General features: G+C 33.5%; 1 protein-coding gene across 4 annotated transcripts in view; it reads left to right on the forward strand.

Annotated features, from left to right (window-relative positions):
• The window catches only part of Grik2 (glutamate receptor, ionotropic, kainate 2), a 663,290-nt gene that overhangs the window by 401,958 nt on the left and 238,184 nt on the right, over positions 1-23,148 (forward strand). For all 4 annotated transcript variants that reach the window (XM_005377815.1, XM_013510935.1, XM_005377816.2 and 1 more), the window contains 2 exons: positions 11,355-11,498; positions 13,749-13,856. In XM_005377815.1, coding sequence (XP_005377872.1) covers positions 11,355-11,498; positions 13,749-13,856 — 252 coding nt within the window. The remainder of the gene's footprint in view (positions 1-11,354; positions 11,499-13,748; positions 13,857-23,148) is intronic.

Consider the following 23,148-nt stretch of genomic DNA (forward strand, 5'->3'; position numbering starts at 1 on the left):
CTGTATGGTTAGTTCAAAAGTATGAAATACAGATCGATTTGCCCTCTCACTGTTTAAGAGAAAGCAAAAAAAAAAATTCAAGTAAAATACAGAAGCATTAAGAAATTGGATTGGGAAAAAAAAAAAGATTTTCCTTTTCCTTTTCAGACTATCAGGAGGCCAGGGGAGGGTTTTCATTTGAACGAGAGGTTTAACAGTGGTGAAGTTGCACCCAAAAATAACTGCAGGTATACCACAAAGAACTGCATGTCTTGTTAGCCTAGGCAAGAACAAGTGAAATAAAGCAATTTCCTTTATTTATTAATTTGCACAAAATGTCAGTGCAAAAGTTTGCTAAGTAAGCAAATGAACTATGAGAGTTATATGAAGAAGACAGATAAGGATTATGATTATATTACAAAGCCAATATAAAGTCAGAATAAAATCTGCATTTCCTAGCAATATAAATGTAAATCATAGGACACGTAATAGTCAGTCTGATTCAATTCCTTCCTTTTATAGATGAAGAAGCCTAAGACTAGAAAATAACGTTAGGCTTATTCAGCTTCACATTCCTGGGATGAAATTAACTAACATCGCCCTTTATTTAGCAATAAATACAAGATGGTATAACGTTTTCCTGCTTTCATTCTTCTTAAGTTCCAAATTTTTCAGTAACTCATATGCATTATGTTTAGCTCTCGCTGAATTGTGGCTTCACGCAATACCAAGTCTTACAGTGAGCCACTTGTGTTGTGAGATCGTATTCTCCTACTCCTCCTTTGAGAACGTGCTTTGTTCTCTTGAACAGTGTGTGGCCTGTTCCCTCATTTAGGCTGACAGCAAGTGCACAAGGGTCAAGATATTATACTTGCTAAACCCGTTCCGTGGTTTGGATATTTTCCCTCTCAAAGATATTACCAGTCTCCTGGTGCTCGTCGCCCCCATCATCGAACACCTGTCTGTGCGCCGTGTGCCAGGAACTGTGCAAACTGCTTTAATGTATTGTCTCATGCAGTCTGTTCAGTCCACGCAGCTGCTGGTGAAAAACTCTGTTTCTGAGTGCTACAAAAAGCTGGCAACAGAGTGTGCATAATGGCAGCTGCAGTGTAACTGGGAGAGTTGTTTTCTGACAATTGGCTCTGATTGGTTCTGAGTGCATTTCTCCATCAGACCCAGTTCACTTAGCAGCCGCCACCGACTTGCTTTGTGCCAGGCAGAGTGTGGGTGCAGTGTGCCAGCCCAGTGAGTGAACACCGGGATGCCTTTCTTGCGCGACTCCTTTTTTGTTCAGATAGGTGGAAGATTCTGTGTCCCCCTGAGGCTTGTGCTGGGTGTGCCAGGGGGCTCCCAAGGCCAGTATCCACCTCTTTGCCCATTGTCCTAAATGTCTGTATTTTATCATTAAAGACTCAACATTTGCAATTATTTTTCTCCTCTATCTGGCTTTTAAAAATGATCTCCCCACAAGAAGAGCTATGATAGATCATCATTTGAAAATGTTCAATTATAAAATGAGAAAACAAGGCAAAAGCACATAAAAAAAAAACTTTGGTTATTTGTTTTAGTTAAAAGGCAAAGTCGTTGTAAGATCCAGAATTCAGAAACTTATGTTCCATTTACTAGGCCATGCAGCTCTTTGTGCTATGCACTGTATCTCAGATGGGAATTCAGAAATGAGCAAAATCTGAGACGTAGGAGTCCCAGAATGGATCTGCCACCTGCCAGCTAGCATTCAGATCTCAAAGGGGACCTGCTTGCACTTATTTAATGGAAAGATAAATGTGTTCACAGAACTGTTACTATAAATTCATTTAGAAACGGGACAGAGGCTGCACTCACATTTCTCCCTGGTCGGAGCTGCTGGCAGATTTGGTTCAGTGTACCTCTGGGAGGTAATACATTCTAGCTAGATGGCAAAGTGTGACTGCTATTCAGCGCTCTCTTATACTTATTTTCCTTACCGCTTAAATGAACTTGTTGGTTGAATTCCTGTATTTATCTGAAAAATGTTTCTAAGTACTTACTATATGCAAGCTAATATCTGGGATATTATACAGGATATTACAAAGTAGATACTGTTATCACCCGATAAATGTTTGTGGTCTAGAAAAGGAGATAAAAAGATGAGAAAAATCTAAGCAGTTTTATTAAAAGTGGAATGTGTAAGAAATAAAGAAGACATAGATCAGGGAGGCCTACCTAGAAAGTTTCTAGATATAACTAGTGTAAAATTAAATCTAAGAACCATCATCACAGAAAATGTGCAATTTCTGATAATCTTAATAGCTGAATTGGAGAGAAATTTATATTCTATAAATGATCCATATGAAACTTTTAACATGTGATAATTTCATATATGTGTATGGCCATGAAACCATCACTATAATCATGCTATGGACATATGTAACAATCATTATTGAGACTGATTATTTTAAAGACATACTAAGATATAAACACTGGGTGACTTTGTAGCCCAGACTGATATTTGTAATATGCATAATTTCTGTCATAAACAAAGCATGATATATTATTATAAATATAGCCCTGCATGGCAAACTTGAAAAAGAAAATGGAAAAAAGCTAGATTCTAAATTTTTCCCAGAAAAATTTAATGAAGGTACCCAAAATCTATGGGACCTGTAGAACAGAACATTCCAAAAGAATGTCTCTCCATCAGAAAAAATACATATTTTTCATGGACTGACATTTGGAAAGAGGAATCTTGAGTATATTTGAGAAATTTTATATACCAGTGTTCCTCTTTCTGTTTGCATATAGGCCAAAGTTTTTATTTCCATTTTTCATGCTTTATGCAAATACAGGATATGTTTTAATTGTCTTGAGACTCCTATAGCATCTTTCCTAGTACTTTACAAAAATATTTATTATGACAGCAATCAAAATCAGAAATAATATAATACATTTAACCTAGATATGCTTGGTAATTATAGCTTGGTTTTATATTCTTTTATAAATGAACTCTAAGTACATACATATAAATATTTTAAAGATTTAAAGCATCCATTATTATTATTTTTATGTGTTGGAAGATGTTTTAATTATGCATACAAAATAAAATAGCAAATCATGTTAATTATTTAGAAAATTTGAGAGCGTCTATAGTTTCTTAGTTGTCATTATATGAAGTATGTAGTAGACATTTTCAAAGCATGAGAAAATGTAAGCATACACATATTTTGTTTATCTTTCAATATATTAAAGACTCATCAGTCAGGGGCCTACTTGGGATAAATGAAATTGAACTGGGTGGCACACCAACTTCAGTGGCAATAGTTTAGCCGTAGAAATTATATTTGCCACTCTCCCTCCTGCATCTATTACACATTCCATTACAGAGAGTAATGAGATTAGGTAGAAGAACAGCCCAGTGATTAGTTATGAAGATTCATTCCTATTTCAATATATTTGCAGGTGCCCCTCATGATTTTTTTCAAGCTGCCCATTTAAAAAGATCACTACATTTCTACTGAAATGTGGGGAGTTAGACTATACAATTGTACGGGTTCGCAAAACATGTTTGTGGTTGACAGACATTTTCTGAAGTTTACAAAACTTATTTTGGGAAGGAAAACAAAGCTCCACCTCTAACCTTGTCTGAGGGAATCTCTCAAGGTGTCTGCCATTCCTTTTGGAAGATGTATGAACGAGCAATGGACCATGCAGGTTCTGCCCTTGATCTCTGTCTTAGTTAGCAGTGTCTCAACTATTTCATCTGCACTTCCTTCGGGAATACAACTCCAGGGTGAATAAAGCTAGTGTAGCTTCCAAATATATGAGATATGTATATATCTTTTTACACACATACGCACGTATACACATATATAAATATACACATATATATTTATATGAATAGTTATACTTGAGAGAAAATTGAGCAAAGTGTCATATCTTACTGATATCTCCCACACCAACTTACGTTTTGTTTTGTAATTTAGGATGTAAGTGACTATAGATTTATCTGTGTAGCCAGCTCACATGGCTTTTAGTAATCAAACTGTTTCCATGTTCAGCATTAATGTAATTTGTTACATTACTGTTGTATTCAGTCCTGAAGCATTCTTCAAAGTAACTATGAGGTATAAAGAAATTTCCTTTAAAAACCTTGTTTGGGAAACTAAAATTTTACTTTGAAGCTTAGAGACAGACTAGATGGGAGCCCCAGTTGTTTGGTATTCATCAAAGTGGTTCACAATAGAGGACTGCTTCTTAGCTTCCCTTCTTTGACTAATTTCTTAGTACAGGAACATGGCCTATGAGTGGTAGTAGATTTGATGATTCGGATAGTGGTTTTAAGAGTTAGGGTTTCTTGTTTCTGCCACCTTTTCCTGACTTTAGGAGAATTGCTCTAACATTTCTTAGCTTTAGTTTATGACTCCCTCAAATGAAACAGTAATATATGTTGAACATAGTTTTAAAACATGTGGTCTTTGTACAAATTTAATAAAATGAGAGTTGTAAGGCTCAGAACAAGCATTCAGTATAATTGAAAATAACAATAGTATGTGATTTTTACCTGTGTCTCCTCCTCTGTTTCATCCTCTTTTCTTTCCTTCTGTTTTTATCAAGAGTCAAAGCAAAGAACTTTACTCACTATGAGAGAGTGAAGCCTTATCAAAAGCAGCTAAATTGCTAGGTTTGAGAGGAAGAGTAAAATCCCCAGATTTTAAACTTAAATTTGAAAGACGTTGGAGGCCTTTTGCCCTTTGAAAATCTCCTGATGAGCAATCCGATAGAGGAAGACTAGAATGACGAAGGGGGGGCTTTGGGAACTGTTGAACTGTGATGAGTTAGGGATTAGAGCTCCTCATTTTAGAATTTTATACTTCTTCAGTAGTCTTTGTACCCTACCGGAGTCAGGACTCCTTAGGCTTACATTCTGCTCTAACTTCCTGCAATCTAATTTGTATGTTTCTTTTTTATCTATGTCATATTTTACTTTATTTTCAAAATGATCTTTCTCTAGGCATTGTTTTATTTAATTCAGTTCTTAGATTTTATATAATCATTTTTAGGTCATTTTTCTATGTTTGTCATGCTCAAGTTTTATTAATAATTGGTAACAGTCAGTGACAGTAGGAACTTCTGAAGGTGATTTGGTGCCTTCCTCAAAGTCAGTGACTGGGAATATAAGTCCATGATTTGAGCTTTCCCAAATGGACTTGGTAATTTAAGCTGTTTGTTTCATTTTAACTTTCTTTGAACCGAATACTTTCATTTAATAATGTGTGATATACAAAGATATGTTTTGTAGGTATACTATCCATGTGCTGTTGCTTAGAAGAAGGCTTCATATTGACAGGAAATCTAACGAATCAATCACCATAGTTAATCCAATACCTGAGAGATGAATTCTTTTCTGTTTCTAAGTTTCTTTAAGTGTTGTTCCCTGTTACAGTTCAGAAATATACTTCTTTAGTGAACTTACTCCTGGTTAGCATTACTGACTTTGTAGCCAATCTAACATGCAGGCTAATGGTATATATTGATGCATTTCTTTTTTATAAATTTGTATATGATACTTCTGCACAATTCTAACTGTTCTTTTCAGTACATTTTATGGTATGAATATTTACTGCTTATCAAAAATCATATAGATTGATACATTCAAATACTTATTGATATTTCTCATGCCTTCTATCTTCAAAGTCACTGATTTTATTGATTATTGTGGACTGATGAGCAAGAAACTTAGACAGAAAGGCATAGACTCTGGACAAGTCTGCATTGAAATCCAGCTCTATCTCTACATGATATTGTCTTGAGCTAGCTGTGTGACCAATCTCTGCTTTATTTTCCTATTTGATACAAATATGGTGGATTCCCAACTCTATGATTATGGAATTAAAGGAAATAATTTAAGGAGACTGCTGCACACACAGTAAAAACTGAGCGTTAGTGATTCATATTAATAATAGAAAATTTCCAAGTACATATATGACTGTGAAAATAAGAAAACATCATGAAACATTAAAGTTTTCTCTAAACTTTTTAAAGTAGGAAGATTAAACATGTACAGCTTTGTAGAGAAGAGCAAAGGGTAAATCTGAAATGATATGAAGAGCAAATGGGAAACTACTACATAATATCACATAAACAACTACTCTAAAAGCAGAACAAAAAATCACCTCAGACAAAAAAAATCTCTGAATGACTTCCGAAGCCCTATTCACCATTTTATCACAAGTCAACAGACTGTGAAGTATAAATTCAGGAAGTAATTTGCTCATAAACTATATAAGAATTCATATTTGAAAAAAATTAAATTTATTTTAAACTGATAGATTTTTATGTAAACAAAAATTGTACATGTTTAAGGGAAACTCTGTTTTATTTTTTCAGTACACGGCACATTATGCAATGTTTAAACCAGGTTAGGCATATCTCTCTCCTCAAAGATTTACAATTTTTTTATGGGGAAAATGCATAAAATTATTTCTAGCCTTGTGAATCATGCAGTATATTACTGTTACATAAGTCACCCTCTTGTGCGAGAGCAACAGAACTTCTGATTATACCTTAGTACCCACTGATCAAACTTTCCTTTTTGCTCCCTTCTTTTGTAGACAGTCTCTAGCAAGCAGAACTCCACTCTTGACTTCCATGTGACCAAATTTTTTACATTCTATGTACTAGTGAGATTATACAGGACTTGTCTTTCTGTGTCTTCCTAATTTCACTTGACATAATGATCCATGGTTTCATCCATGTTGTTGTCAATGACAGTATTTCATTCCTTTTATAGTTGAGTAGTATTCCACTGTATATATGCACATTTTTAATCTATTCATGATTAATGTACATTTACGTGGTTTCTGCTTCTTGAGCATTGTGAACAGTGCTGCAAAAAAACACAAAGAGTTTAGCTGTCTCTTTGACATCATGATTTCATTTCCTGTGGATAAATAATCATGAGTGACTTTGCTGGATGATATTGCAGTTTTAGTGTTAATATTTTGAGGCAACTCCATGATATTTTCTATAGTGGCTATACTAGTGTATATCGCCATCAACAGTGTACAAGGGTTCCCTTTCCAATATGTTTTCACCATCACTTGTTATCTCTAGTCTTTTTAATAGCAGCCATTACTACTGGGGTAAGGTGCTATCTCATTCTAGTTTTCACTCACATTTCCTTGATGATTGGTAATGTTGAGCAGCTTTTCATATGTGTCTTATTATTTATATGCCTTCTTTGGAAAAATATCTATTTAAGTTTATTGCAAATTTTTAATCGTATCATTTATTTTTTGTTCATTTTGTTTACCTGTTGAGTTTCTTGAGTTCCTTATTTTTTTGCATATTAAGCCCTTGTCAGTGGTACAGTTTGTAAATGTTTTTGCTAATTCTGTAGGTCATGTTTCCTTTCATGTGCAAAAAGTTGTTTAGTTTTATGTAATACCATTTGTTTATTTTTTTGCCTTTGTTACCTGTGCTTTGGGATCTTTTTCAAAAAGATGTTGCCTATCTGAATGTCCTTGAGATTTTTCACTATGTTTTCTTTCAAGAGTTTCATACTTCAAGTCATACATTTCAGTTCTTAATCCACTAATAATTTTGTAACTGGTATGTGATAGTGGTCTGCTTTCATTTTGCATGTATACATCCAAGTTTGCCAGCAATGTTATTGAAAAGACTTTCATTTCTTCATTAAATATTCTCAGAAAATATGTAAAAAATCTATTTTCTGCAGATGTTTTGGTTTATTTCTAGGCTCTTTATTCTGCTCTATTTACCTATATATTCATTTTATGCTAATATTATGCTATTTTGATCATTACATCTTTGTACTATATTCTGAAGTAAGGTAGTATAATACCTACTGCTTTTCTGGCTTAATATTATTTTGACCATTCAATATTTGTCATTTCATGCTAATTTCACCACTGTTTTTGCTAATTCTCTGAATAAGGTCATTGGTATTTTCATAGGCATTTCCTTGAATTTGTAGATCATTTTAGGTAATATGGGAATTTTAACAATATCAATTTCCAATCCAGAAACACTGGGTGTCCTATCCTCTTCAATTTCTTCCATCAATGTTTTATAGTTATGTAGTAAAAATCTTTACTCTGTTATTTGAATGTGTTTTTAGACATTTTATATTATTTCTGTAGCCATTTACTTTGAGATTGCTTTCTTGATTTCTTTTGTCAGATAATGTAACTATTGCTATATAGTAATGCTATTTATTTATATGTCAATTTTATGTCCTGCACTTTGCTGAATTTATTTTTAATTCTGAAACTTTGGGGGGGGGGGCTGGTGTTTTTGAAGTTTTCTACATGTAACATTATGTAGACACTTATAATTTTTTCCTTTTTGATTTGGGTTCTCTTTATTTCTGTCTCCAGAGTGACTTCTGGGGCTAGGACTGCCAGTACTATGTTGAATTAAAGTGGTTCCTGAGCACCTTCATCTTGTTGCAGATCATAGAATTGAATATTTAGCTTTCCCCACTGAGTGTACTGTGAAATGCTGGTTGTTATAAATGACCTTTACTATTCTGTAGTATGTTGCACCTCTACCTAAATCATTCAGCATTTTTTATCAAGAAAGGATGTTGAATTTTCCCAGATGCCTTTTCTACATCTATTGAAACGATTATGCGAGTTTTGCCCTTTATTCTGTGGATATGTTGAATTATGTTTATTGATTTGCATGTGTTCAACCATCCTTATATCCCTATGCCTCATTCCAATTTATCATGTTTAGTAGTTATTGAATTATTTTTACTAGCATTTTGTTGAAGATTTTTGCATCTATGTTCATCAAGTATATTGACCCTTTTACTATTTTATCCTTGTCTGATTTTGGTATCAGGACACCTGGAATGAGTTAGGAAGAATATCTTTTCCTCCTTTAAATGTCTGGTAGAATTCAGGAGTGAAGACATTTGGTTTTGGGCTTTTCTTTAATGGGAGACTGTGTTGCCACTGATTCAATATTGTTATTCATTACTGTCATTTCAGTATCTATTTCATTATAATTCAATATAGTTAAAATATATGTGTCCCAAAAATTAGGTATTTCTTCTAGGTTGTCAAATTTGTTGGAATATAGTTTTTCATAATAGTTTCTGATGATTTACATTTCTATGGTATCAACTGTAATGTACTTTCCTTTTCATATGATTATATTTCAGTTTTCTCCATTTTTTCATAGTCTAACAAAGTTTAAATGCTCTTGATGTTATTGATCTGTTGCATCATTTTAAGTACTTAGTATTGCTTTCCTTCTGCTAGCTTTGGGTTGGTTTATTCTCACTTTTCTACTTTCTGGAGGCATAGCAATATGTTGTTTGAAATGTTTTTTTCTTTGATATAGGTGTTTGTTGCTGTAGACTTTCCTCTTAGTACTCCTTTGCTGTATTCCATAGATGTACATGTTGCATCTCTATTTTTCATTTGCTTTAAATATTTTTTTCTGTCTTAATTTCTTCTTTGATCCATTGGTGGTTCAGGAGTAAAGTATTTAATGCCCAATATTTTTGTTAACAATTTCTAATTTATTGCTTTGTGTTTCATCATGTGATTTTAATTTCTTAAATGGATTTTTAAAAATAACTAATATACATAGTCTTCATTTTCATATGTTTTTCCCAGGGTAATTCCAGAAAGAGGAACATTGGGTCAGACAAAACATGGATAATTTTAAAACTCTTGGAATGACATTGTGAAACTTCCCTTTCTCTTCTCTTTAGTGATGTCTGAAAGAATTCATTTATCTATATGCTTGTTAACAGTAACGAACTTTAAAAATCATTCCATTTTGAAAACAGTATTCAGTCTTTTATGTTTTGGTAACATTTGTAACTGTGTGATATATGAAATATGTTCTTTAAACATTAACTCAAACCGCAGACAAGCATTAGTGCAATCCTCGGGCTTATGATATATGCTTATATCCATTTCATTACATTTGTTTTCACTGTGCATTCAACTGGGTTTGGCAAATTACTCAGTTGATCATTTATTAAATAAGGTTATGAGGGCTGAGGATATAGCTCAGCAGCACAGCACCTGCCTGGCAAGTATGAGGATGTGAGTTTGATTCCCGGCAAAAAGAAAGAAAGAAAGAGAGAGAGAGAGGGAGGGAGGGACGGAGGGAAGGAGAGAGGAAGGAAGGAAGGAGGAAAATAAAGGCTGAGAATCTGAGTTATATTCTTCAAAATTTATGAACTATAAAATAGTATTATTATTATGTCCTGTCATAGCATTGTGCTTTCAAGTTGTATTCAATTTCTTGTGCTAAAACTCCTTAACATCCATTTGTATAAAAGCTACTATGTGTGCTCATTTCATATCATGTTGTGGCAAGCGCTATAATCTACAGGGTTCCTATTCATTTTGGAATTCATTTCACAGCCCACTAATTGTGTGAATGAGAAGAGGAAACACACGCTTTTATTCTAAAGCGTGCCAAGCAGATGGCGTCTGCTTCATCACTACCAGCCCTGTCAATGTGGCCCTCTTGCATAGGTAGTGAACCTGGCATTGATTTGTCAAACACAATGTGAGGGTCCATTTAACGCAGCCCTCGAAGTCCCCGAGCCTCTGGCTTGTTATGACTTATAAACATTTTATTTTTTACCATCAGCCTCTAAAGTGGTTGGTCACTTGAGCAGGTGCAACAGAGTAGAATTCATATTCATTTTACTTGAAAAAGCAAATGAACTTTTATTCATATGGAAATTGGAGGGAAAGAAAATAGCACAAGGGATTAAGCTTAGTTTCTTGAAAAGGGATTAATGCATGTATTGAGATTCAAAACAGTAGCATCATTTCTGAGATTGAAGTCTTTGAAAAATTGAGAAGAGATCAGGGTTTATATCTTTAAGCATTCTGAATGAATCTCTTTTAAAGTTTCTCTTCTCCCTATAAAAGGGACTGCGTACTTATTTTTACTTATTTTCTTCTACATACTATATCTGAGTTATACAAACATACAAAACATTGGCAAGTATAGTCACTCTTAAGAGAGAGAGAGAGAGAGTGAGAGAGAGTGCTCAAATTGAGACAAGGTAAGATACAAACAGAAAGTGAAAAAGGGAAATAAAGAGGGTCTTTATGTACTTCCAACCAGCAGGGACTCTGGCACCATGTGTAATTGGTTTATTACTGTGCACATAAAGGGTAGGTGGTACAAATATTCTAATGGAGTTCATGTAGTAATTTAATTACCACATCTTTGTTAAGAAAGTGAAGCATAACATGTTGGAAAAAATGTTTTCTCCATTTAAATTAAAACTGGTTAATAACTTGTCTCAGCCCATCCGTCTGTCCACCTCCGTATCCCCTAGCCCAGGTTCTACGTGTGTACTGAGTGTCTCCTTCCTTTCCCTCTGCCTTCAGACGGATGCTGCTCTAATGTACGATGCTGTGCACGTTGTGTCTGTGGCTGTCCAGCAGTTTCCCCAGATGACAGTGAGTTCCTTGCAGTGCAATCGGCACAAGCCCTGGCGCTTTGGGACCCGTTTCATGAGCCTAATTAAGGAGGTGAGTCAGAGCAAACCCAGCCTCTCTGCTTTTGTCTTGAACCGAATAAAGTGAGATGATTGCAATTTCTAGCAGGTGACATTTCACTTTTATATTTTAAATTAAGCTTTCCTTTTTCCTTCCAAGCACAATAATATGTTTTTAGTTTCATTATAAGTAAATGGGAAATTTATAAAAATATCTATACTGTTCCAAAAATGTGAATGCTTGTGACATATGATATATTGATTTATGATATTATTACTTTTTATCTTTCTGAATTTTAATCTGTGTTAATTTTCACTTATTTATCCATATAGATGTTTAAAGAATTTTTATGTTTTAGCCAATAAAATATAAAATACATTCTTGACATGCATGCTATCTGTATCACACTTAAATTATACCCAATATTTGAGGCTTAATATGTAGTTATTTATATCTATGTTCTTGAAGGATGATGTCTAGTTATGTAAGTGAAAAATGTACTTCATGTTCTTTGATGCAGTCATTCTTATGACCATATACAATTTCTTATTGTATCTATTATAATTATAAGCCAAGTACACCTGAAGAATATAGAGTGCAAAACCCTTTAAGATTATTCATAAGCCCAAACATATGTATTTTCTTTCTGTTGTATTATGAATGAAAGTTCTTTTTTGCTTAGCATACTCTTCAAGAAAAGTTTAACTCAGCCTTAATTTTTGTTATGAAAATCACCAATATGATTACCATATAAGATTTTTCATTAATGGCTTAGCATAACTCATCTATTCATCTGATATTATTCATCATAAAAATAAAAAGGAAAATAACTGGGCCATAAATAAGAATTCCTAGATCCTTGTCAAAGAATAGCTATGAATTTCACTTGTCTAGTTCTTCTCAAATGCTTAGGTAAATTTATACTTTTTGAAGAATATGAATTTTATGGCTGTTATATACTGTACATTTAATTCTAGTTTAAAACTGAACATGGGGGAGTTACAAACACATTCCAAAGACAGATTAGTTGAAGAACAGATTTTTCTGGACTGAGCACTTGAACGCTGAGACCATGGAATTAGACATTCCCCATTCTATTCATTGTAGGATGTAATTAAGAAGCCCATAGCGTTCCCCTTCTGACAACCAAGAGAAATTTCTGTTAGGTCTGACTACCAGGAAAAGCTGTATCTCTTGAGCAGCTGGTGTGTTAAACAATGGACCTTGAATACTATTTTCTTCACTGCTTAAGCAGCTGGAAAGTTCAACATGGAACTTCTGATAGAATTTTATTAGTTCTATCTGGTGAACATTTTTTAGTGTTTCTAACCCAGATTTGTGTTACTATTCCACTGTCCTATTATTGTATGTTTTGATCAACCTCTCTTCTTTCATACTATTAAACAATTTTGTGAACCACCTTAAAATTTTCTTTTGAGGAAATTGGATAGAACTGTTTTTCCTTTCTAAACCAGTTGACATATGTTAAACTTTCAGGAAGACATGTTATAATATGTAGTTCTTACATTTGGTAATCTGAGCAACTTTGCTGAAGATAACAATATGTATTATAACAGCCACTGTTAACTCCTATCATCTTGTTCTGAAACCCTGTATCATTTTTATTGTTGTTGCTTTGTTTTGTTTTTGTCTATGTTGTTGGTATTTTGCTATTGTTCTTTTTTATTATTCTCTTTAAAATAAAAAAATTCATTTATAATTAATTAAAACTATTTGGTATTCCAGCAGATAAGTACTGGTGAGCCACATTCAGGCTAAGATCCGTTATTATAATAGTATTCATTTGTAATCATATTGAAATATTACCCTTTATGTTTTGGGATTCATTTCTTTTCAGTCTTGGTGTACATTATTTGAAACACTAGATATGTGAGTTTTCATTACATCATTTAAAATATTTGTCTAAGTTATTTCCGAATGAAAAATAAGAGAAAACATATAACTTTTGAACTAATTTTGGAAGCTTTTTATATTTAAAAAGAAATCTAGATACTTAACTTGGAGGACCCAATATTCTATGCTGCTTAAAATGAACTGTGTAACATGAAAAGTTTCCAATAGATTTAATACTGAAACCAGGATTATTTACAAAAATATTTCTTTAAATTTCAGAGAAAGTTAAAATATCTTTAAAAATCTATAGCAATTCAAATTCATGAAAAGTAGTGTAAATACTTTTTCTAGTGATGGTTGGAAAGCATTTTATAGTCCGTGTGTACCTGCTTACTAATCTTGTGGGGTTTTTGTTTTGTTTTTCCATAGGCTCATTGGGAAGGCCTCACAGGCAGAATAACTTTCAATAAAACCAACGGCTTACGAACAGATTTTGATTTGGATGTGATCAGTCTTAAAGAAGAAGGCCTGGAAAAGGTACTTGAGTCATTCTGTTGTTTTTTTTTTTTTTTTTTTTCCCTTAATTGTTAAAGGAAATATTTCCTAATGAATAAGGAATTAATCTATGCTATGGCCACATTTCACTATTACTGAGTGGCTTTATCGAGTAAGTTTAAACTAAAAAACCTTAAATTATTATACCACAGTTAATAATAGACAGGACACAGATATCTTAAGACACTTTAAATAGTTTATTTTCTCATTATTTTTGAATGTGTACAATTTTAAGTATCCTGTATACCTACAAATGCATATAATCTTAATGTTTGATATAGTAATTAGAAAGTATTTGGTTTAATAGAGGTCTTTATAGATTCAGTTTATAATCTCGTCTATTAGGAGCTGGTCCCCAAAAGAATTAAATATGCAAATTTGGTTTTATTATTGTTTCACAGTCAAGTGAAATATCTGAATTAATGTACATGAAGTAAATGATGTATGAACATGAATGTCAAATTTCACACTGAATTATTTTACTTTATTCTGTTTTAAGGGATTGGAATAAAATACAGGCATGGACTTTGGGTATGCACTTACATTAAAAACATTTCAGTATAAGTTTGCTTACCCTTGTATTGGATACATTTATATGTTTTTAGCTAGATTAATTGGAAATTACAGATAAATATTTTAATAACAATTTAAGAAAAATTCTATTTGACTATGATAAGTGCCTCAAAGATCATAAAATATGTTCCACCTAGTAGCTAAACATAGAGCATTAATCACAGCTGAGAATTGAATAAGGAAGTTGAGTCAGAAGAATGGCTCTTTTAGCTTTCGAGATAACAGCATATTCGAGTGATGACTCACATGACCAGGAGAGAAGCACAGATACTTTATAGTGTCACCCAAACTGGGATAAATACCTCAGAACCAATTAATGACTCAAGATGCTAGGTTTATCACTTCCTTCTTAGGAGGGTTCAGACTGTACCTTTTGTCAAGTACATGGAAAGTCCAAAACATTCAAGAGCCAGTCACTGCTGAATTACTTTGTGTCTGAGAGGACAACTCTTGTTTGTATACAAAGCTAGATTTGATAGTGATATTGTTTAGTCACCTTCTAAGACCATGATCTCATTCTTTACTCTGGATGTCATTACCTTATTTTGGAACAGCCAATTCACCACTGCTCAAATTTCAACACAACAGCATACAAGTAGTGATTTCCTTGTATCATCATGGGCCCAGTGTTCTCTTGGAATCAAAACAAAAAACACTGAAGTCTTATTTTGGAATCAAAACAGAAAATAGTAAAGACATTAGAATTCCATTGAATAGGGAATGAATATTTCTGACAAATGTACAAAGTCACTGTGGATGGGGAACACAAAATTTGACACTGAATAATGCAAAATTATTGATTAATTTACGTTGAGTCGTTCCAGAAGGAGTTGATAATGTGAGGAATGTTACTGCATAAGATGTGACTTTATTATTTTATGTGTATACACAAACATGAACACACATATATGGGAGATGTAAATGGGATATACAGCTAAAGTGCTAGATTATAGTCATAACACGGATGTCAGGTCAAGCTATCACAATGTATTAATAAATTATGTGAATCCAAGCTCAGAATAGCCTGGGGAGCTCCAGACTGCCTGGGAAGACACTATAACTGGAAATGACTGTGGTATGAGGCCAAGAATTTAGAACTATTCTAAAGAGCAGTAGGATGTGGATAATCAGTGACAGAAAACAGTAAAGCGTTGACAAAACCTTCAGCAAAACCGTTAGTTCAAGGACTAGTGAGGCACTGGTAGTATTTTTTTTTTCAAGGTGAATTGAAGTAGTTAGAAGGCAAAGTAGTAAACAACAACAGCCAGTGTGATGTTTTTCAAAGCAAATCTGTCCACGACATTCCTCTGTTTAAACACTTCCATCGACTCCAATTGAATTTTGAATAAAATACAAGTATGATTCCAAAGCATTGCTGGCCTCTGATCACCTTCTTGGATACTTTCTATATTTCAGCTACACTAGCCATTTTCCATTTCTTCACAGAACACAGTTTTCCAATAATTTGACCAAGTATTTTCTTAGCCTAGAATTCCATTCTCATCCTCTTTGCCTGGAAAAATCATCCAAGAGGTTTCACCTTAAATATGTCTTCAGGAGGCAGGCTTTCTCTTAGTATATAATCAAATTTAAGGGCCGGGGATATAGCACAGTGGCATAAGGGCCTGCCTGGCAAGTGCAAGGTCCTGAGTTTGATTCCCAGTACCAAAAAAAAAAAAAACAAAGAAAAGGAAAATTCTACTTATAATCAAATTTACCTTTCTTATAGTACTTTGAAATTTCCTAGTGGTTCATATCAAAATATGTAACTATATATATTCAAGTGTACTTTAAAAAAAAGAAGGTATCTCCTTAGCCAGAATACAAGTCTTTAGATGAAGAAAAAAAATTCCCCCTTCCTACTACTGCGCATTAAAGGCCTAGCAAAATGTCTAACACGAAGTACGTCCTCAAGAACTATTGACTGACTGCTGAATGAATGAAGGCTCAGAGACTCATGAGCGATACTTCACACAGGATGCTTGTTCAAGTGTCTGCTACTGAGCTACTTTCCAGCACTGTAGAAGAGGTAATGTACTCTTTCCAGCTTTAATTCACACCTCTGATGTTGGAACAGAAAATCACTAGGCAAGGAAATAGTGGGCAGGGCTTAGGGGTGAAAACTTTAAGGAAATACTGTGTTTTAGAATGTGGGGGAAGACTGCACACCAAAGTCGGAGCTTGCAAAGATGTGCAATGCATCTGGCACCGAACAGTGTGGCGTAAAACGTCTGACCCTCCGCTGTTACGTCAAAGAGTAAAAGTCATCATTACTCTATTTATAGACTTTCTCTTTTTTCTTCTTATAAGTTTGTGGTATGCAAATAAATAAAATGTGCCCAGACGAGAACAAGTAAAAGTTATTATTCAAAGTTTACTGCAGGAAGGGAACCAAACACTATCAACTGCACTGGGCAGAGATTCAAACAAAGACAGGGAAGTAAAGAAATTTTATAGTGGAACAAGGAAAGGCCACACCTACAGGAAACCAGAGGTGGTCAATTAGAACTGCAGCAATTTGGGTGATGGGTGTGGAGGCCATGTTTGACTTTCTCTTGATTGATCCTGAGTAGGAAGGACAGCAAAACATAAGGAAGCTGGCAGTTGGAGGAAAGATCTGATTATTTTGTGCAGATTAATGCAAAGGCTATGATTTGTCTTCTGCAATAGTCGATCCATAGGTTCTGTGTAAAAATTTTATTGTCATACCTGGTCAGGCCATTTTTCATTTGTGTATTCTCTGCCAGTGGAAATATTAAACGGTTTTAGAGGGAGAAAAGCAAATAGTAGAAATAATAAAGGTAACTAAAATTGATCTCTGAAAAAATATAAAACAGTCTTCAAACTGACAATAAAATGCGAGGAATTTTTGTGGAATATGTAACCACGATGTGATCATCTCTGGAAATGGTGTAGCTTTACTTACATAGTTCTCTGAAGGTTAGCTATGGGCTTAGAAAAGATCAGTTTCACATGAAACAAAACATATGTCCAAGGGCATAGTATGTTACCAAAACATTCCAAAGATGGTTCAAGTATAACTTCAAAAGGGTTCAGCTTACATCAAAAATAATTGGAAATGTTTTTGCACAAAATAGGGTTGTACTGAGTGAGTCATCACATGAGAATGGTGCGTTCCCCTTGCAAGGTGAGTTCCTTAGGGGACTTTTTGGGAAAATGATTCGCACGTAAAAGATTATTACAAGGAACTACAATGCAGTAATTGAATAAAATAACAGTCCTACGACATGATTAAATTGTCTTACAGTGTCCTGCGCTATTATAGTCACTTCATGTGTTTCCACCCCCCCAAAAACATTCTCTTACTATTACATTTGATTCATAATTCCAGTGAATTTGTGAACACAAATAATATTTGTTTCTAAGTTGAGTTATAAATGAAAATTTTCTCATGTACCTTACTATATTTTCTCTAGTTGTTTTCTATCTGTTCTGATTATTTTGTGGATGTTGCAATGAACTTGATATTTGTATTAAAATACAGTGAACAGTGCAATTCTCTATCTTTTAAATAGAAAGTGACTAATAATCCTTACCACAAGGGTAAACTCTATGATTTTAAAGTAGTTGTGGAAAAATATAAGGTTAACTCCAATACATTTCTATGGCCAGTAGTAGTAGTACTAAGGGGACTGCAAGTGTTTGCTTCAGCATAATTTCATAATAAAATTTTAGCCCTTTAATTTGTCAATCCTTAGGGAAAACTTTTAAAATGAAAAGTGTCCAAAAATTAGGCAAGTAATATAGATTAATTGATTTCTATACTGTGCTTTTATAAATTATTTAATATATGAATACATGTAAAATCCATAAATGTATGTTTTAAATAATATTCAATGATGAGAATATATAAATAACACTTGTGCATAATAAAAAGCATTATCATACATCAGTGCAAGCCTTAGAAATATTTAAATTTGTCTAGCCACATGTGGTGATGCACGAATATATTTCCAGCATTCCAGAGGCTCAGACAAGAGGACCAGCATGAGTTCCAGGACAGCCTGGGCCACATAGTTAGTTCACGGTCAGCCTGAACTACATGTAAGACCAATCTCAAAAAACCCAAATAAACAGGCAGATAAATAAATCAATGAAAAAATAAAACTTTTCAATTTGTCATAAATTTCAAATGAAGTTTCATTCCAACTTCTAATTGTTTTCTAAATAGTCACTCCTTATATTTATATCTACCGGTTCATAAACAAATCTTAATAAAGCATAGACTTTTTTCTGGGACTGAAATATTTTGATAATGTATGAAGAGGAGAACAATTAGTAGTAAAGTCCTCCCTGCCTGAATTCATAAGCATATATGTTCAGGACTAAAGAAGGTTTTCAAAGTGATTTTTGAAGAATTTTATAGAGCTATTTTAATGAAAAAGTTCATAATTTCTATAGAAATCTTTATTATTAAACATTTTCTTGCCTGTAGTATCCTGTACTCATTAACTCTATATCAGAAAGGTATCTGAATACAACTTACAGTTTTCAAAATTTATCTAAATCTGAAAATCTCCCAGAGATAGGTGAGAGATATTTCTTTTATAATATTCTAGATACCTAATGCACAGCAATTTTTATCCTCCGCTCTTAATGGCTTTTGATACATATACCCCAGTCCCCATGGCAACAGCAACCAACTTTCCCAGGCGCTGAGATTTCTTTTCCTTGCTTGTAGGAAAGCAATGTTAGCGGTGATGTTAGCCAGTAATTGCTAAGCCAGTCAGAAACGTGTTACTTGTTTTTTAAAAAGCAAAAAATATATCCGAGGCTGTAATATATTTTTTGGTGATGTTAGTAACCATTTAATTTATCTGACTATTACGTAAAATTCATCGTACACTCTTTTCGGAGCTATACTACCATTTTTGTTTGACAGTGGGTTTAGAACTCCTAATTTTAAACCTTCAAGATGTAAAATCCTTAAGAAGACCAGTTTGAATAATGTTTGTTGTCATGTTTGTCTGTGTGAAGACACAGTTTTTTGTTTTGGCTCACAAGATTTCTTGTTTTGCTTCATCAGAGAATAGCAAATATTGACTTCATTCTTTTAATTACTAACTGTGAATTAAAACATGTGTATTAAATACAAAGACAAAGCACTGAGTGAACTTCAATTCCAAACAGATGAGTATAGTTTTGTCCTACGAAATGGTCTTCACTTGAATGTTACCATTTTGTTTTACTTGAGAACTTTTAATTTGTTGATTTAAATTTTACTTTAAAAATAAAACCACTAATGGTCTCTTAATTTTAAAATTACTATTATGGTTGAATTTACCCTACAAAAATAAGAATCCCAAATGTGAAAAACATGTATTTGCATGAGTCATTCCATTTCATGATTATATGTTTACTTATTTTCCTTATATTAGCTCTCTAACTCTCAAATGATGAAATCCAGACGCTGAGGAAACTGGTGGCTGCTTGCAGGAAACTGGCCACTGAAATGCTGTTTATTCTGTTCATATAAGCCCACTAGCTAGTGTACAAGACAGTCCAGTTCCCAGTCAATTGCACCGTTCTACGAATTTTCACTGGCAAGCAGCATATAGGCCTTGCTAAGAAATATTTACCGTTTGACTTTGAAAAATTAGGTTCCAATACTTCAGTGCTCTCATTTTAACATTTAGCTCAATGGAACTACAAAGCCACTAAAATTTGATGTCAATGATTACTGGACATTAATGAAATTAACTATCTCTGTTATTTCAATATTTAACATTTGAAGCAGTAGAGGGACGATGAATAAAGTCTCTAAATTCCCACCAACACAGAGCAATGTTTCTGTTTTGGCAAAAATATTTCTGAACTCATTATTCATGTCCCACACTGGCTGGAGAAACCTGCTTTGGAAAGTATCAGAACGTATGGGTTTACTAATTATTAAAGAAATAAACAGTCCCCAGGGGTGTATTCAATCAATAGGAAAGAACTTTCAACCCTAGGATTGTTTGTCTGGTTGTACAAAGTATGTTATTGGTATTTTGATCAGGATTGTATTAAATCTGTATTACCATCTTTGAAGTGTGATCATCTTCACTATATTGGTTCTTCCTATCCAAGAACAAGGGATATCTTTCTATTTTCTGATATCTGCTTCAATCTCTTTTTTCAGAGTACTGTAGTTTTCAATGTGAAGACGTTTTACTTGCTTCATTACATTGATTCTTAAGTATTTCATTTTTCTTGATGCTATTGTGAAAGCTGTTAATTCCCCAATTTCTCTCTCAGTGAGTTTGTTATTTGTATGCAAAATACTATTTTTTTTTAAGCATGGACTTTGTGTCCTGCTGTGCTACTGAATTTGGTTATTAAATCTAGGAATCTCTTGGTGGAGTTTTTGGGGTCTTCTATGTCAGGTAATATGTCACGGGCAAATAATGATAATTTAACCTCTTCCCTTCCTATCCTTATTCCTTTTATTTCTTTCTCTTGTCTAATTTCTCTGGCTGATGTTTCTAGACTATTTCGAATAAGAGTAGTTATAGTGGACAGTCTTGTTCTGATTTTAGAGTGAAAGCTTTCAGTTTTTGAGCATTTTAGTATGATGTTGCCTGTTGTTTTGTCATAGATGGCTCTAATCAGGTCTAGATAAAGAACTTCTATTCCAGTACTCTGTAAGGATTTTTGTATATACCACATTAATAGGACCAAGGACAAAATATATATGATCCTCTCAATAGATGCAGAAAAGGCCTGTGATAATAAAATTTTAAACAAAAGTAAGATATATATTAGTAGACTTACCATCAAAGTTATCACAGAAAAATAGTCCACCAAAATTTGAGGAATGGAAAAGAAATAGCAAAGAACAAATAATGTGAAAGGAGCAAGGCTAAATATAGTATTCATGGGAGAAAAAAGCACATTAAGATATCCCTTGATGAGCTGTTACAAGGAAACTCACAAATGGCCAGGCATGGTGGTGCATACATTGAATCCTAGCACTTAGGAGGCTGAGGCAGGATGATTGGCCTGAGTTAGAAGTCAGCCTAGACTACGTAGAGAGTTTTAGGCCAGCCTGAACTACGTAGCTAGACCCTGTCTCAAAAACAGAAACAAACAAAAACAAAATTAAAAAAGAGAGGACCCATAAAATAAAGGAATATGATGGAAGTGAAAGTTTAATGATTTGTCAGCAAATGCAAATTCACAGATAATTAAGCAAGGGGAGCATGATGAATAATAGATATTAAAAGTTTAGGCAAAAAGATTTTATTGGAATTGAAAAGGTTATTTTATATCAATAAAAACACTAGAAATAAAGACATAACTATCATAAACACTTAAATATCACTGAATTATGCAAATCAGTTATTATAAATAAAACATGCATTGTTAGAGGGACAATTGTCTTATGAGAACTACCATGAACTATAATAGAGAAGATAACAAGCAGAACAATGATTCTAGAGAGCTATTTGGCAACATACATTAATAGTCTTAACAACTCATTATTTGTGCTCGGTAGTTCTAATTCTAGACATCCGTTTTAAAATAATAAAATGCAAGACCAATGTGTAGCAAAGCCTTATGTGACAGTGATAGTTAAAGCATAGTTTGTTCAGATAATGTTCACTTTATGTGGTCAATAAAAGTATGAATTTGACTAATGTTTTAACACTAGGAGGAAATTCCCACAATACATGTATAAATAAGATTAAATTGATGATTGTTATAATGATTGCAATGAAGGGTCAAAGGCAACATGAAAACGTCAGTGTTTTTCATTCACCAAAAATGAACTAACCAAGAAAGACGTTTGGGAAACATTTCTATTCACAATAGGTTCAAAAAACAAAATACCTATGGATCATCCTAACCAAGGAGGTAAAAGACATCTACAATAAATATTACAGAATCTTGAAGAAATTGAAGAAGATACTAGCAGATGGAAAGTCTTCCCATGTTCACAAATTGGTAGAATTAATATTTTTAAAATGATCTTACTAAACACAGCGATCTATAGAGTCATTGCAATCCTCATCAAAATTGCAATGACATTTTTCACAGAGCTAAAAAAGAAAAACAAAAACAACCCCTAATATCCATATGGAAACAAAAATGACCTAGAGAGCCAAAGTAACCCTAGGCAAAAAAAGAGTGGAGGCATCACCATACCTAATTTCATTTATAGTACCTTGATGTTATCAAAATGGGATATATCAAGTCATGACAAATAAATGTATTGTGCTTGGCAAATTTTACTAGTGAAAAGCAACAATAAAAAAGTACCTGCTCTAGGACATGTAGTCTCAAGCCTCAAAGTTACACACAGAGAGTTAGGCCAGGAATGTGGCCGCCATTTCATACTTAAAAAAAGGTGGACAGAAGAAAAGTCTAACCTTGAGATTTTATGGAATTTATAAACTGCCTCCCTTCTTATAGACAAATTTTACTTCTGCCCAACGATTTAGTACATTGAACTTCCTTCCCTGTCTCTAAGATTTCTTTTTCCTGATTTATCTGAATCAGACTCTATTTAGGACATTGTGATAATCATGATCTATGATAAAGAATTTAGTTGTCCATTGGGTATTTTAATGTGAATGGAAAAAGAAAGAAAACATTTCTTTTTTTCCTCACTAAATTATTTGACTTTTTAGTTGCTTGACACAAATATCAGAAACATAGTTTTTAATGGTAGGAAGAAAATTAACTCAACATGAGAAAA

The sequence above is a fragment of the Chinchilla lanigera genome, unplaced genomic scaffold (assembly GCF_000276665.1).
Source record: "Chinchilla lanigera isolate Chin_1 unplaced genomic scaffold, ChiLan1.0 scaffold00010, whole genome shotgun sequence".
In the NCBI taxonomy this organism is placed as follows: domain Eukaryota; kingdom Metazoa; phylum Chordata; class Mammalia; order Rodentia; family Chinchillidae; genus Chinchilla; species Chinchilla lanigera.